General features: G+C 43.6%; 1 protein-coding gene across 1 annotated transcript in view; it reads right to left on the bottom strand.

The window, feature by feature from the left end:
- Nucleotides 1-275: 275 nt before the first annotated feature.
- LOC147905234 (glycerol-3-phosphate acyltransferase 9-like) overlaps nt 276-17,067 on the bottom strand; it is a 120,796-nt gene continuing 104,004 nt past the window's right edge. The window contains exons 12-15 of the mRNA XM_087379147.1: nt 13,178-13,297; nt 12,944-13,042; nt 956-1,029; nt 276-823 (exon numbers count right to left, since the gene is read on the bottom strand). Coding sequence (XP_087235273.1) covers nt 981-1,029; nt 12,944-13,042; nt 13,178-13,297 — 268 coding nt within the window. The 3' untranslated portion in view covers nt 276-823; nt 956-980. The remainder of the gene's footprint in view (nt 824-955; nt 1,030-12,943; nt 13,043-13,177; nt 13,298-17,067) is intronic.

Here is a 17,067-nt window from a genome sequence, read left to right as displayed (position 1 = left end):
GTGCATCCACAAGTTTGAATTTTCATATGTTTAGACTTCTTAAGACAAAACATTAGATCCTATCTCACTTCACATTATGCAATAGAACAATCCGAGTGATGAAAGGAGACAATGTAACCGTGATAGTTTTTTCATACCTTACAAATGTCATTCTTCTCAATCAATAACAAACTGAAATTAGTGATGACACATCTAAGTCTAAACAAATGGCTTACATGAACGAGGCAGGCCAATGAACTCGCAATGCTCTGAAAATACATTGCATGGAATAGTGTAAAAACTGGATTACATTGTATGTCTTACATTTACTTGAATCAGGCAGGCCAATCATTTTGCAACAGTACTCTACGAGCACATTGCATGGTTTAGCAGGAAAGTATGTTAATAGATGCACAAACCACAACCTCTCAAGGAGGTCCATTATATGAAGACAATAATCAGATGTTTCAATTTCATTCAACACGTGTGGACAGTTGAATATACAATGCTCCTGAAAGCTTTGTAAAGGACAGACATATCTTCAGCACATAACAATCACCATCCTTTAACAAAAAAATTTCGTTTTTAACCAGCTGTTGCCATGACAGCTTTGGGAAATATAAAATATATATCCATCACAACTGTGAAGTTTTGACCTAATTTGATAATACAGTAGGCGGCTTCATCTCTCAATCAAAACAAGATTCTTCATAAACAATTTGCCATGGTGCTTTCACTTTTATTTTTCAATTAGAGGACAGAGTCGATCAGGGAGATCACACACATGGATATTACTCATGTCCCATCCAATTGCCTTAAAATTTACTCTGTAAACTTCTGCTGCCTGCAATTCTAAACAATATATTTTTAGTCTACCACACAATCAGTGCTACTTCAAAAACAACTTAAAACCATTCTCCTCATAATAGGATTCTGGGACATGCATCCAAATTTTCATTCAGTTCAAGTAACAAACCATCCTAGTATTGCTTGGATATTAGTCATGTCCCATCCAACTGCCTTAAAATTGACTCGGCAAACTTCTGCTGCCTGCAATTGTAAAAATTCACACAATCAGTGGTACTTCAAAAAAACTTTAAAACATTTCTGCTCATAATAGGATCCTAGGACATGCATCCCAAATTTTATTCAGTTCAAGTAACAAACTATCCTAGTATTGCTTGGCTATAAATGCTATAGGTTAAAAGGTGAATGGTGGATGCACCACAGCCTATGGGTTAGGTGGCTCTTCTTCAGAATCAACCAGGTCATAGAGGGTCCTACATCAAATGATGTATGAGTTGTTTCCGTCAACCTTCATGAGATCCCATCTACTTGACATATTTCTTAGCTCTCTCCACGGCCTTGCTAGCAGTGGCATGTGATATGGCACGTCTTGCTTGGAATTCTTGAAAAATATTGGCTTATCTGGGTTGGATGGATTTTCAAAGGTGGCATATTTCTTTTGCTCCATCCACAGCCTCATTAGTTTTGGCGTGTGATATGAGTCTGGAACACATCCTGCTTGGAATTCTTTACAATTAGTAGCATATCTGGGTTGAATGGGTTTTCAAACTAACCCTTTAATGATGTGTAGAAATTATTACCATCATTCATGCAAACATTTCAAAAACAGTAAGCACCTGTCTTATGCTTTGCTCAATCATCACATATGCATACCTCTTATCGAAGTCGTACTTTCCAAGAAAGGGTAGGTTCAATTCCCCATCCTTGGAAAGACCATTCTGACTCTCTAATGTTCACTTCAGCTAGCCACTGACTGGTTGTGAAAAGCCCCGAAAGGTTAGAACGTAGTAGAATCTGAAGTTGCAAGGGTTATGGGACAGCAATAGATAGACAAACAAGTTAATCAAATGTGTACCTTTATGAGTATGCGTTTATCTCCTTTCTTTCGCCTACCACATTTGCATACTTGTCTACCTCCATCTTATACAAGAGCACACATCGGGACATTTCACGAGATCTAAGGCACATCGGATATCACGACGCTTGACGCGATGTAAGAGGCGAGCTTTCCTCTCACATAGGATGGATGATCTGATCTGATCGTTTCGTGGAGGGGATCCCACTTTTGCATGGGGGCTCTTATCTGAGAGGAAGCCACCTATCCCCATTACAGATCCAGAGGTATGGCACACCTATGCAACATCCCTCTATGATGTCCCCACTCGGACACCACCTGACATGTCCGCTCTCCCCCGGCCCACCACCTGCATCCCCTTCACCCCACAGAACATGAGAGCTGCATTTCGTCGACTCCATAATCGGAGAGCACATGACCATGAAGGCTTACGGACTGAGCACTTTGCACATGGACAGGAGGTCTTGGCTCCGCCGATCTTAGCACACATGTTCAATCATGCAGTGTGTCATGGTTTCCCTTCTTCTTGGAGTACACTACTATCATGCCGATACACAAAGCAGGAGATCCCATGGACACAGAAAATTATCGCAATCCCATGATTGGTCATACTCTGTCCAAGATCTATGGGTCAGTACTAGAGAAAGAAAGAAAGAAAGAAAAGAAAGTCTATTAACGTCCACTGGAGACCAAAAGGTCTATGGGACAGCAAGAAACCCTCTAGTACATCTGCTTTAGGGAGGGCACATGGCAGCTCCCAAGGAGTCCCAATTATTTAGAGTACCTACATGATATTCTGGAGAGTAAACAGCCATACATCAGTTTAAGACTGAGAATCTTTTGGTTTTGCTTTAAACTCTCTGATTAGTGCTACCCCTTCACAGTAAACTGCCCATTTTCCATCCTTTCTCGCAGCCCTGACTTTAGCTAATTCAGTTGCCTTAATCTTGAGTTGGGTTTGTGTAAGCTCCTCTACTATCCATACTTTAGTGCCCTTCAGCTTGTAAGATTGTCGAAGAAGCTTGATCCGCATATCTTTTGACTTCAGTGTAAGGATTGCATGACCTCTATAGTGTAAAATAGAAGCTGGCCTGGAGTCGTCATCATCCTGCTCATCATCATTCACCCATTCGATGTTGGGCAAACTTGATTTGATCTTTGTCAATATTTCACTATATGTATCCTCCTCTTTGTACCAATCTTTTAGGAGCCCCCCTATTCCAATCTTCAGTGCATTGTCACATCTAGCTTCATGTTCTTTAATCTCTGCTTGGATATCAGACTTACTTGCTTTGTTGACCACTTCCACAAACACTTCCTTCCTAGCAGTTTGTACTTCAGTGTGAACAAGATCTTTGACTGTAGAGACTAGCTGCGGGGTAGGGGGGGAATCCTTACAAGATTTTACAGCCTCATCAATTACTGCCTGCTTACCAGGCCCTTCCAAGATGTGAAGTCGGGCCTTTACTTCTGCTAGCTCCAATCGTAGCTCTCTCACTCCCTACTGCAGATAAAAAATCTGATCCTGTTGCCCAAGGATAGGCCGTTTTGAGCCTTCTTGTTGGTAATTCCGTGCGTATGGAGAGGGTGTCATGGCTGCAACTGTAGAGTACCGAGTCCTGGTGGATGTTGAAGGAGTTGAGGGGGTTGAGGGGGACTTGGAGGAGAGGGTAGGCCAATCCATAGTTGGCTGTATGATGAACCCCCCTGGCTTAACCTAACCCCCGAGGTTGGGTTGGGGGTTTAGCCCAACTCGAGGCTAGAGAGAATGTGAAGAGGAGGAAGGTAGGCTAGGCCATGCTTTGCTGGCCATATTTCCTGTTACCCCTTGGCTGAGCTAACCCCCTAGTTGGGCTGGGGGTTCAGCCCAGCTAGGAGAGGCTACCGGAGAAGGGGCGAAGAGGCTACGGGAGGGGGGCGGAGAGCGAGAAGAGGGGGGGGGCGAAGAGGCTACGAGAGGAGGGCGGAGAGGCTACGGGAGGGGAGGGGCAGAGAGGCTACAGGAGGGGGAGCGGAGAGAGAGAGGCTACGAAGGAGGGAGCGGAGAGACTACGAGAGGGGGGCGGAGAGGCTACGGGAGGGGGAGCGGAGAGAGAGGCTACGAAGGATGGGGGGTGGAGAGAGAGAGGCTCCTACACAGAGATGCATGGATAGTGAGCATTGGGGCATGCCGGCTTTAGGAGACATCACTCTACCTTGGATCATATCTTCACCTTACGGTCACTCATCGAGGAGGCATGCTCACGATCCAATAAAGTCTACGCATGTTTTGTAGAGTTTCGAAATGCCTTCGACATCATCCCACACGTGCACATGATCAAACGACTAAAGGAAATGCAAATCCCAGCTGTTATGATATGGGGGGTGATGAGCTTGTATGAGTCAATCAGGGGCAAAGTGCGTACCCCTGGAGGCCTATCAGACTAGATCGAGGGTACAATAGGGGTGAAGCAGAGATGCCCCCTCTCACCAACCCTATATGGGTTATATATTAATGAGATCACAACCTCATTGATTGCCTGGGAGGCAAGGGATCACGGATGGCTGGCTGACCTGATGATATAGATACTATTGTATGCAGATGATATAGTCCTCCTATCCTCTTCAGTAGCACGGTTACAGAAACACCTAGATGTCCTAGAGGTGTTCTGTAGAGGGAGGGACCTGACGGTTAACCTTGGTAAAACCAAGGTTATGATCTCCAATACCTCCCGGCCAGCATTTCATCGACATAGCTTCACCTACAGAGGAGAGCCAATGGAGATTGTACAATCTTGCACATATCTAGGGGTAGTCTTCACAGGACCAGTCTTCACGATGATCCATGCAACCAGGGAGCGCCTCACGCGAGGGTAAGGAACTTTGGCCTGACTGGAGCGATAGTGTTTTCAAGCGCATTTTCAAGACCCCTAACGAAGGGACGACTATTCGACACATTAGTGCGGCCTATAGCCATGTATGCGGCGCCTTCTGGGGTGTGATCTGACAGTGACTGAGTGGCGACGCTTTGAGAGAGTACAGGTGACCATGGGATCCAGGATGATTGGGAGCAAGCCCTCAGTCCCTCACCAGATCATACAGGCACAGTTCGCCATACAACCGCTCAAGATCAATGCCATCTTCCAAGCACTTACCAATCTCCATAGGGTCTGGGCCTTACCTCGAGAGAGGCTCCCGAGAGTGGCGCTAGAGCCATCTACGACTGGCTCATGCATACCAGCATGACCTTTGGAAGCCAAGGGAAAGAAGGTAATGAAGTAAACTCTACATGAAGCAAGGGTAGAACGGGAATCTAGGATTTTTACGTGTGAAACAACCACCATGCATTGTTACTCCCTATTACAAGACATGATGCAAATATGACCCAACATCACTCTAATGCAACTACAAATCAAAGATCAAACAAAATGCCGAGTGCAATAGGAGTAAGTTCCAAAAGAGGATGGTGAAGACAAAACTAGGGTCCAGTGTACATCGCAATGTCCATGGGTTGAGTGGTAGTGGAGATAAATGGAGTGAACCTCAAGAATCTCTTCTTGGATGGAGGAGCTGTAGTTAACATCCTGCCCAGAAGTACCATGGTGAATTGTGTTCGAGTCTCATCATGGCTCATCACCAGAAAATTATACCCCTAGGAGTTGTCAAAGGAGTCACCACTATATATTGGAGGTAGGAATGTAGAGAAAAGTATAAAATAGATGAACTTCCATGTAAAACAAATATTAGAATAAAGCAACCATTTATTTGGCCCTCATTAATATATATGAAGATTGTTGGTAAGTTTGTGTTTGTGTGTAAAGGGTGTATTTTTACACGAAGACTTGTAATATACCACCTCCTCAAGAGAACGGTCATCTATTAATGTATCTTAGTAACAAATTTATTCTATGGAACTTTATAAATTATGTTTAAAGCATTTGGTTCATCAAAGCAGCTATAGTATCCATATGAATTAGTTGGTTGATCATAGCAAGTATTCAATTATATTATCTTGATAGCTAGAAAATCACTACGTAGACTATCGAAGCTAGGATGCTGCCACACGCAGAGATAGGTTTCCAATGTCATTCACAGATAGGGCATTGAAGATTGTGGCAAGACATGTCCTCCACTCATTCATGGATGGATATAGCGGGTACAACCACATCATTGTTAGAGAATACTTGCAAAAGTTGAGATGGGTCTTTTATAGCTGCAAAGAGGCCCGTTTGTGCTTGAACCCAAACAAATGCTTCTTCTTGGCATTGGGAATTCTTCTTGGTCACATTGATTCCACTGACGAAATGACTATAGATCTAGTCAAGGTGGAAGTGACATTGATGCTTCCCATCTCGCATGCACTCTAAAGGAATTCAAGTCCTTCGTTTGGCATGTGGGTTAGTACCAAAGGTTCATTCGGTTTTATGCTGATGTATCTTCTTCACCACGAGAGGTTATTCATATGGATAGAGGCTCAGCAACAATCCTTTGGAGACTTGAAAGGTAATTGCAATCCTTTGCCAACCCAAGTGGAAGGTTATTTTCCATGTTCATGTGAAGCCAATGGCTTGGCCATCGGTGCAGTCTTAATTCAACCTGACAAAGACCTCAAGCTGGATTTGCACAAGGGGAGGTCATTTTCCATGTTCATGTGATGCCAATGGCTTGGCCCTTGGTGCAGTCTTAGCCCACCAACCTAATGAAAACCATAAGGTGAATTTGCACATGTGCTTTGCAAGCAGACAACCGTATGGAGATGACAAAAGGATGATCTATACTATAACAAAATCTTTTGGGTGATATGATCAGTAGCCCATTCGCTTCTCTCATTCTACACTCCAAATCATTCAGCACGACACACGAGACATCGAGGGGGGACACAGATCACTCTGGGGGACCTCCCGTCATTGTTCAGACCCGGTATACGTCCCACAGGAGTCACAGTGGCTATGGTCTTGCGTCGAGCCTCGTCCACGAGACCGAGACGCACGGCACCCCTTGACGGGCACCAGCGTCCCATCATCGGCTATGCACCAACCAGGGACATGACATACGGAGGATTCCGCTCTGCTCCAGTCCTTTTCTTTTCATTGTTACATCCAGATGTATTTGATTATGTATGATCAGACTTAGGATTCAGCATGGGTGATGATGCTCGTTTCAGTAGCTCCACCCTTACTGTGATTTGTATCAGGTTTTCTTTCAGTCTCATAGACCCATCGGTCTTCCGAAGACTCTAATAAAATTTCTTTCTTTCTTTCTTTCTGCTTGATTGTAATGTGCACCTCCCCATAATATATCCCAAACATATATCGATGCCATGTATTTCATCCCTTTTGATGCCATTGTAATTTGTATTTCTACCCGTGGACGAGCCTTTGTGCAAAGAATTCATTGAATCATATGACAAGGCCTCTTAACACACTCCTCGGCTCTATATAGGTACTCACCCCCATTGTGGTATCTGCTTATCTTGGACTTTCTATAGCTCATATCCCTAGCAAGGCAACCCGAGAAAGCAAATTTGTGAGCTACAACAGAAAAGGAAAAGGATGACAAACCTATCTAGGAGTTGCAATAGGACAATACCACTGGGGAAAATGAATTGAAAAATCTAAAGATTGAGAGAGAAGCATGGGCATCCTATAGGCTCAATTCAGGACGAGGAGTAGGATTCGAAAATTGAAGAAAGCTCACCTCCAAAGGGGACATCAATCCCACCACTAAGGCATGTGCATGTACCTCAGCCACTCTTGCTTCCTTGTAGGCTAAGTATGACCAGGTCACAGATGAAAATTTCAGCTTAAAAAGTATTTTGTACAATAGCATGAAGCACAATTGCACGACAAGACATAGCCATGTGCAAAGTATACCGCTTTAAGGGTTTAGGGTTTAGGGTTTAGAGTCTAGGATATCCTCGTTCTAGTTCTCACAAGCATTCACATAGAATCTTCGGAGACCGGCGGCCAAAGGCCATTGGTGCGAGGTGCAAGAGGTGTGTGGATCTCACGACTACATGTGCGTGCAACATGACACGCGGCTTTGTATGATTACCGTTCAAGTAGTCGAACGGAATAAACTAATATACACGTTATGATGCAGCTAGTGGAACAGGATAGAGGGAAGTGATGAATGAAAACACAAACAGACTGGACTCCTCAGGCACTCCTACTTCTGGTTAAGGAGACTTTCAAGGCCCATTCATGCAAGGATTGATAGGTTCTATGTTGATTTTTAGGCTCTAGATAGAGACGGTATTGTTTGTATTTCCCTTCGGGTTTCCACATCCCAACCACGATCCAATGTTATTAGTATCTTTAATCCACACACTACTTGTTCTCCCAATGTCAAGATTGCAAAAGGCTATTTATATAGAGGAGGAGATGCCAATGGCAATTGTCCATATTTGGATTCTTATTTGCAAGATGGCTTCTATCCTTCTACTTTCACAGCAAATCTTCTTCATACTAGAGAGTTCTATCATTGTTGCAAAGGGAAGAGCATCTTGTTGCAACAATGGCTCACCAGTTGTTATTTTTGGAGCAAAGGGCTGAGATGCATGCGAGACATTTTGGATTCAAATGGGGAAGAGTCAATAAACACTTTGTCTCTGCTCTTGGTCCTCAACATGATAGAAAAAATGTTTCACAGTTAGTTGACTCTAATAGTACTTTCTAGTTGGATTCACAAACCGTCACACACATTGCTACAGATTACTATTGAAACCGGCCTTCGGTAAACTAAAGGGCAGTAAACCGTAACTAGCTTAGCATCCATGTCAATTATAGCCACATTGCATCTCTTTCAACCACTTAGAAACAACTTTGAAAAAGAAACTGGATGGAGGCTAGAATGCCCTTGCTCAATGAAAAACACGAAACACCACACTGGCCCCAAATACCTTGGCGCCCCTTTCAGTATTTATTTAATTCTTCAAAATTGAAATTCTGATTTACAACAAGGGCGCGCCCTTATACTGTTCTTCTTGCATTTTCCCACTACCAGAGCCAACACTTAGCCTCTGCCTGCATCCAATTTCAGTGCATCACTAGTACCCAAGTGCTAAAGTCAAAACTAAGGCATTTCTCAACAACTTTGACTCCTGACTGTGACAAGGCATCAATGCAAATCCCCAGAAGTGCTGAAAAAGCCTCAATGCATCAAACTGCAACCAATGTGTCTCTCTGACACCGACCAGGCATACCCTTTGTGACTAGGTATCTTCTTACAGCCTGTAGGGCCCAGAAAGAGCTCTAGACAACAAAATGCAAAATAACAAGCTTCCAAAATAGCAAAAGCAAATCAAAGAGAAACCAGACTTCTGTACCCGCTGTTCGTGTAAGAGGGGCGGGCTCAGATCTCACACCTTTCCTCTGTCCAAGCCCCCAGCAAAGTACAAATGGCGTCCAGGCAGTAAGAGAGAGAGAGAAAGGAGACTCGGAGCTGAGAAATGAAAGAAGAAGAGCAAGGTTCATTGGTGAAGAGGCCAGGACAAGAGAGAGGGAGCTAGTCTGCCATGGCAAGGTCCACTTGCAACCTGCAGCTTGCCCTTGAAAAGCACGACGAACCACCGTACAAGCCTTGAAGAATGAGCCCAAGCAGTCCATGCAGCAGCAGCAGCAACAAATTCATCCATACGTCTTGCCTCTGCCAACAGGTCCGTACAACAGCCTAGAGGCCTTGGAATGCGTGTAGAAATGTCCGTACAGCAAAGAAAACAGTGCGTACTGCAGGTAATCAAGCCCGTACAGCAGCAAAGGGTCTGTACAATCCTCACTGGGCACCTTGGGAGTCGAGCTCAGCCCGTACAGCCACGATTTACTGCTTCTGTACAGCCGTATGGAGGCCTTGGGGGGCAGCCTTAGAGACAAAGGTGGAGAAACTTTGACCTCAGGATGCGTGAGAAATGAAAAGCCAGCCAGAGAAGACGTCAAATCCGTACCTTTGCCTTGGAAGGAGAGGAAGGGGTAGGTGGGTATGCATGAGGGGCTGCCACGTGACCCCCTCATTAATGCTCCAACCCACCAAAACCAACGAAACATTGGTTTTCCCCTCACATTAAAATCCTACCCTCTAAACCAATGAAACATCGGTTTCTCTTGGGCCTAACCTTTAGACCCCTCAATCCCTAGCATTTGGGCCTAGTAGGTGCACTGAAAATTGGACTAGGGACTTCTAGGAAGTGGGTGCTTCCTCAAGGCCAGTTCCCTCAGCCAAAGTGACCACGGAAGTAGCCACGGGGTTAGCTACACATGAAATTCACGTCCCCATGACAACTATGCTACTCTTCTATGGCACTAGCGGCGGAGGGAGACCAGAGAAGTTGATAGCTCTGACATGCAAATGGTGAACCCAATCATCAAACAGGACCTCCTAGAGCTCCATGTGCATAGGAGATCAACGACGCGTGGCAACTTTCCTACTCGAGGCCCAGCGACATAGAGATTGGCTTGTTCGAGCACGGAGACAAGACAAGGAGGGATCGTAGGAGCCTGGTCGAAGGAGGTTCACAGATTCCTTCCACGCAGGAGACGCTGCCCAAAGGCTATAGGGGAAACAAGGCAATTGAGATCTAGATGTATAACACGACAGACTCCTCATCATGTTGATCCACACATAAGGACCACATAATCTAGATATCCCCTCGTTACTCTCTGACTGGGGGTGAGAGATGATACGAGTGACAGTGGTGCTTGCTGGATGGTGAGCTACCTTTCGAAGACCATAGAGGAGGAGAGAGGGATCTAAACAGGTTGCCTGGATTAAGTGTCAATAGCGTTCTATCACCGACTTCCTTTCTTGACAACACGAGCCAGAGCCACTACCAGCCGAGATCATCTCTTCTATCCTCAGCTGGCTGACAGATTTGGTCCTGCAAATGGCAAATACAGGTTCCAACATGTTACACAACAGTTGATCAAGTGGTTTCCCTACAAGGATCCCCCACTTCCCTACTTGTTTTTCTCATCTCAAACATTAGTTTTCGGAGTGGATGCCCGCTTTAGTGGTTCCACCCCTTAGCTTCTATTGTATTTGGTTTTCTTAGTCTCATAGACCCTTCCATCTTTCAAAGACTTTCTTTCTCACAGCAAACCCTAACAGGCCTGAGAGAAATATTGCCAAATTGAGGGTTTGGCAGATTGTTCCTTTGGTGGTGAGTTTGGATATCAGGATCTCACTTGATGCAACTTTCACCAATTCACAATTATGGACTGGATTATCTACCTTGCATAAGGATAAATACCCTGGTTCAGATGGAGTGGCCCCCCTTCTTCTTCATTGCCTTTTCGGAGAACATTGGTAATCATGTTACTTCAGCTCTTCAAAGCCTATGGGATTATAATTTATGCCGCCTTCACTTATCGGACAAGAAGAGGAGTTGTTGGACGTCGAGCTTGCAGATGGCACAGCTGCTTTTTTAGATGCCTCCTCTCAGACCCTTACTATCTTTAGGACAGCCTTGGATTTTTTTTTCCTTGTAGCAAGAAATTGGCACAAAGACAACGGCTTTTGGGTCGGTGATGCGGACTCTTCCAATTGGGGTTCAAATTTTACTGGATGGGTCTTTATTTTTGCAGAATCTATGGCCATGCTAGACCTCTAGGTTAGTTCGTCATCTCAGAGCGAGCAGTAGAAGGATTGTTCCAATAGATGCAGCCACCCCTTGACACTAGAGATGGGGACAGCTCATACCAATAAATGGATGGAAGCTCTCTTTGGCACACGTGTGCTGCTGCAGGTTATAGGTCTCATGCGTTATAGAGGTGGAGACACCATGGTCTTTAAGGTACAAACCAGGGGCAGATTGGTTAGATTTTTTAATGAGGATGCTATTTTTGGATGCACACCTTGAGCTGGTCAGAGTAGTGGACCATGTGAAGCAATGCTTCTATGCTACTAGTACATTGATGCTACTAGTACATTGACCCTCATCTAGAGGACATTCCCATTGGTATTTGGAGGCTATGCCTCAATGAGGGTGTTCCCATAAACTATAGGATCCAGGTGTGAGAGTGGATACAATCACTCCAAGAGCCTTCCATTCTTTGACTTTGAAATCATTAACTATCCACAGCTCATTATCAAGAGAGCCTTTAGATCACTACAAACTTGCAAAGGTAATTTTGGAGGAAGTTTTGGAAATCCCTCTTTTCTTCTGGCTTTTCGTTCCATGGAGGGATTGCAATAAATTGTTGCAGGAAGACTTTTGGAGCTAGTCCTTCTTGCCCTAGCCCCTCAGTGTTTGATTGTTGATGAGACTATTCAGCATTGCCTCTGGGAATGCAGGCAAGCCAGGATCAGGGATTATGGTCAGGTCTTGCTGTTCATCAATTAGAGCTCAGTGCCTGGTTCTCTTTGTCTGGGCCTCAGATATTTTAGGAGAGTCAGATAACTTCTTGGGCTATCATAATTCATATAATCTTGTAGAGTTTTGTCGGCACACTGCTCTTGCTTCTCAGTACAGACCTCACCATCATCGTTGGACATGCGTTGGGAAATTATTCTGAGCATCACTACCTAGCACATTTGAAGATCCAGATGTATGGCTATAGACGGCAGCGAGGTCCAACCAGCTCATAGCATAGCTAGCAATTGGACCAACATTGTACATACCTTGATGGTCGTTTGGTCAAGCATGCAGGGGACTTTTAAATCTACATCGGCCATAAGAACGATTCTTCACAAAGAGTGGAGAGGCAGTTCTTTCTTCTCTGAGTCTCTTACTGGAATGGTGTGGCACTTGCAGCCAATGGAAAAGTGTCCCCTAGTGTCTAATATGGCATCTTCAGACTCCTGATTGGCTGAGCCATTCTCATTTTTGCCAGATTATTGTAATTTTACATAATAGAAGTATCTTTCTTGAGAAAGAAATTTTTTAAATAATATGATAGTCTATATTTTGAAGTACAAACCAATAAGTCTTTTATTTCATGTGGCTGCAAAGAAATGCAATGTCTCTAGGTGAATAAAATTGAGAGATTGTGAAAATATCTGGAACCATGTTCACTCTCCACATTAAAGTTCACTATAGCCTTAACTACACACCCGTATGAAGCAGGATTTTCCAAACAAATCACATACGAAATGAGTCAAAGGGATTACTTTTTTTCCGTGAGCTTGGGACTCGGCCTATAATATTTCAAATAACCATCCCAAGGAACTTTTTTAATTCCAGCTGCTGTTGCTATCATATCACGAACTCTGCAAAGAGAAATAAACATTCTTAACAAAGAGAGTTTGAATATTTCTATATGCATCGTAATTCTGATGGGAGGAAAGTTGTTTTACCACATAACTAAAACCTCTGCAATTCAAAACTAAAGAAATGATTTTCACCGTTCAGCAAATTCAATAGGTGTCTCCGATGGCTGTAAAGTTTGAGGCTCAAGGTACCAAACATCACAAACCACTGCCCAAGAGGTCATCAAACGCACTAGATGCATCGTGAAAGATTGCCTACATAAATAACAAACTTTAAATGTATGGGCATAGGTAGTATCAAGAGCTAGATGTTACTTTACTCTTAGCAAAAGATATTTGATAAGCTTTTGATTTCTCTAAGCATCTGACGTATGTAAACTAAAGTTCATTTCCTATAATTGCACCTAGATAGGATTGCATACACCCATACAAAAAACCATGATGTGAGCATGTATTTTCAAGAACCCAAGATAAATTTGAAATTAAGCTCAATGTGCAAATATCCCAAGTTAACAGCATCACATGTTTGAAAAGCACCAAATTTTTTCAGAGTAATAAACTCCAAAATCAAAGGCAAAGAAAATTAACATGGTGTTCGGCCACAGCAATTGGATAAGCTTGTAACTATGGTCAAATGAAACTACTTATAAAAGTTTTGATTGCTTTTGCAAAAAGTACTGTTGGAGAAATCATAGCCAAAGAGTGTGTGTTCTACACCTTGGCACTACCACGTTTGATGATATGGTGGCTCTACTTATTGAAAAGGACCGCCGCAACAAAGATGTCATCCTTGCTCTTTGCTTCCACAAGCAAAAGGAAGACAAACAAGAATATTTGCAAATTTTGTAAAAGAAAAGGACAAGTTGAGGCTAATTGCTTCAAGAAGAAGGAATAGGAACAAGAGAAGCACCATGCCAATCTTATTGCTCAAGACCAGGCTGAACCTGATGAGCCCCTTGGGGAGATACATGCAACCACTGCTGCTGAGGTTCACGGCCTCTCTCTTGAGGAACATTATGACTAGGACTCTTGGGCTTTCTAGACCATATATGATGTGTGTTTTTGTGTTGAGTCAATAAAGGTTGTAAGCCTTGTCACTCTAAAATGAATGTATTTGGAGTCAATAAGGGTACTCTGCCTTGGGTTGTCCCCCAAAAATGATTGTATTATATTTTACTTTGGTATGATTGTGTTGACCACCCACTTCAGAGGTAGGGGGGGTGACGAGTGATGGTCTACCCTTTCCGGTTGCAAGCTGACTGAGAAGTCACTATCACACGGGAGGTGTTAGATAGTTGGACTTGCTCTTTGCAGTATTGCGGTGGAGGGGGGATCGATCTACTCCTTACATATTGGATCTCACACTCTTTGCTTTGAAGGGGGGTGTTGGAGAAATCATAGCCAAAGAGTGTGTGTTGGTGTGTTTTACTAGGAGTTATAGTAGTGGTTCTAACTGTGAGTGCCACGTGTCACTTTGGGAGTTATCCTAAAGTGCCTATTCCATAAAGGCTTGTAATTCACTTGTCACATCATTGGATATCATGAATGAAATCCTTTTCATTATGTCTTCATTTAGGTATCATTTCCTCTCACCCTAGCCTACTCTCTCTCTCCCTCAACACCATATTTCCATCAAGGACAAAGTGAGATCATATTGTTTACAAAGGTACCACCCATAAACCAATATAACAATAGGAAATCAAGGGAGCCAAATACTGCCAAATTGACCTATAGGCTCTCTTTTATGTGTGTGTGTGTATGTGTGTGTGTGCACGCACAAAATCAGCAGATGCCTGTGTCATGGAAAAAGGGTCTTCTCAAGTTGATTCCAAAGAAGCAGCTATGTGATTCACTTGGTGATTGGAGGCCAATCATACTCATGCCAGTCATTTACAAGATCATTGCCAAAATGGTAGTTGATCGGATTAAATGTTATTTGCATGATGGGTTGCATCCCTCCCAATATGGCTTTGTTCCACGTCACCATATCACAGATAACATTGCCAATGCTTATATTGGGATTGAATATGCCAAATACACGCAGCAAGATGTTCTACTCTTGCAGGTAGATATTGCAAAATCCTTTGACAAAGTTCAATGGGATTTCATCTCGCAAACTATGCGGGCTTTGGGGTTTGGACCAAAATGCAGTAGGTTATTTACTGGCTTTACAGAGATAGCAATGTGGCTTGCATTCTTTCTGAGTGGATTCTTTGTTGTTCAGTCCGCCAGGGATGCCCTCTCAGTGCTTTACTATATGCCATTGCTACTCATCCTATGCTGCAATATATTGATCATCTTGTGGCTACAGGATCACTTCATGGCTTGGAATTGGATGCTAATCACAGCATGGTTGCTCAAGCTTATGCTGATGATTCTTTCTTTACCCCGAAGAATACGCCCCATCATCTTGGTGCCTTGATGCCAGGGATGCCCTCTCAGTGCTTTACTGTATGCCATTGCTACTCATCCTATGCTGCAATATATTGATCATCTTGTGGCTACAGGATCACTTCATGGCTTGGAATTGGATGCTAATCGCAGCATGGTTGCTCAAGCTTATGCTGATGATTCTTTCTTTACCTCGAAGAATACGCCCCATTATCTTGGTGCCTTGATGCAGACCCTCTCTATTTATGGTTTGGCAGCTAGTCTTCATGTTACTTTTCAGAAGTCTAAGCTGCTCCCTTTGCATTCCAAAAGACTGGCATAGTCTATTATGGCCCGGGGATATCATTCCACCCACTTAGTTTGTTCGTCATCTTGGTTACCCTTTGGGGTGGGAACTCACTCGCCAACAACAAACTCATTGGGTTTTGGCTAAGCTTCGGAAAAAGCTTGACTATTGGAAACTGGCAACCTGGCCTTTGCACGTTCGTCTTCGAATAGTGCAGTCCATCCTTGTGGCATATATTCAATTTTACTTGCCATTGATCATGTTCACTAAGGCAGATCTTACATCTTTCATGTTTGTCTTTATGGAAATCTTTTGGCGATCCAAACATGGCAGAAAAAGTCTCAGGCTGCTTTCGATGCATCACATTTGTTCTCCCAAGATGCATGGTGGATTGAACATCACGGATATTCATGTACATATTCTTGCCCACAGGGGAAAAAGGTTGCTGCAATTTCTACAAGGTGATCAGCCTTGGGCTCTTATGATTAGGACTCTCGTCACTCATATCAGTATTTCTATGTTTGGTCATTTGCAACTTGATCAATGGGATTTCTTTTTTGGCTACACTGATGGCACTTTGCCTGGTTGCCCTTTTGTCTCCCGCTTGCTTCTTGACTGGAAGCATGTTCTTTCTCATCTAGAATCGAATGGACGGCAATCTTTGCTTGGGAATTCTTTGAGAGCTGAAAGCACTCACTGGTCAAAAGTCTTTCAACCTTCCTTGGCTTTACAGGAACCTCGACGTCCCTACTTTGTCTCGTTTAAAGGCATCACCTCGGTTGTTGATGTTATAGATGATGCTGGTACTGTGCTCCCCTTTTCTCTAGCAGCCACTACATATGGATTGGGCTCTCATTATCGTCCTTTGTGGCGACAAATTACTTCTATGCTTTCGCCTTTTGTTCCGATTCCTCCTTTGGAACTCCAGGACCGGCTGGAAGATTGGACTTTTGACTTCTCCAGGGTCCTCTTCTTGTCCTTTGAGGCTATCTCAAATTACTGTACCTGCATTGTATAAAATCCTTTTGCCTCAACCTTGGGTTTCAAAGAGAGGTGATTCTGTTTGGTGAATGCATTGCCCAGCCAAGTGGTGGAGGAAAAGATTACAGCAACTTTGAGCCTATAAAGTACTGCTTCGGCAACAGGTTTTCTTTTGGCGAATTCTTTTGGGAGTGTTTCCATCTAGACAGCTATTAGCTCATCGACACATTGCTCTTGTACTTTGCTACAAATGTTTTGCTTCTTCGGAGACTGTGCCTCACTTGTTTTGGCATTGTCCGTGCTCTCATGAGTTTTTTTATTTGCTTTGACAGCACCTACGAGCGAGATTCTTTTTTTTTTTTTTCAA

This window comes from Dipteris shenzhenensis, chromosome 1 (assembly GCF_047967505.1).
Source record: "Dipteris shenzhenensis isolate YYH24624 ecotype China chromosome 1, Dip_SZ_1.0, whole genome shotgun sequence".
Taxonomy (NCBI): Eukaryota; Viridiplantae; Streptophyta; class Polypodiopsida; order Gleicheniales; family Dipteridaceae; genus Dipteris; species Dipteris shenzhenensis.
Note: the sequence above shows the minus strand (reverse complement) of the source record. Positions and strands in the feature narration are given on the sequence as shown.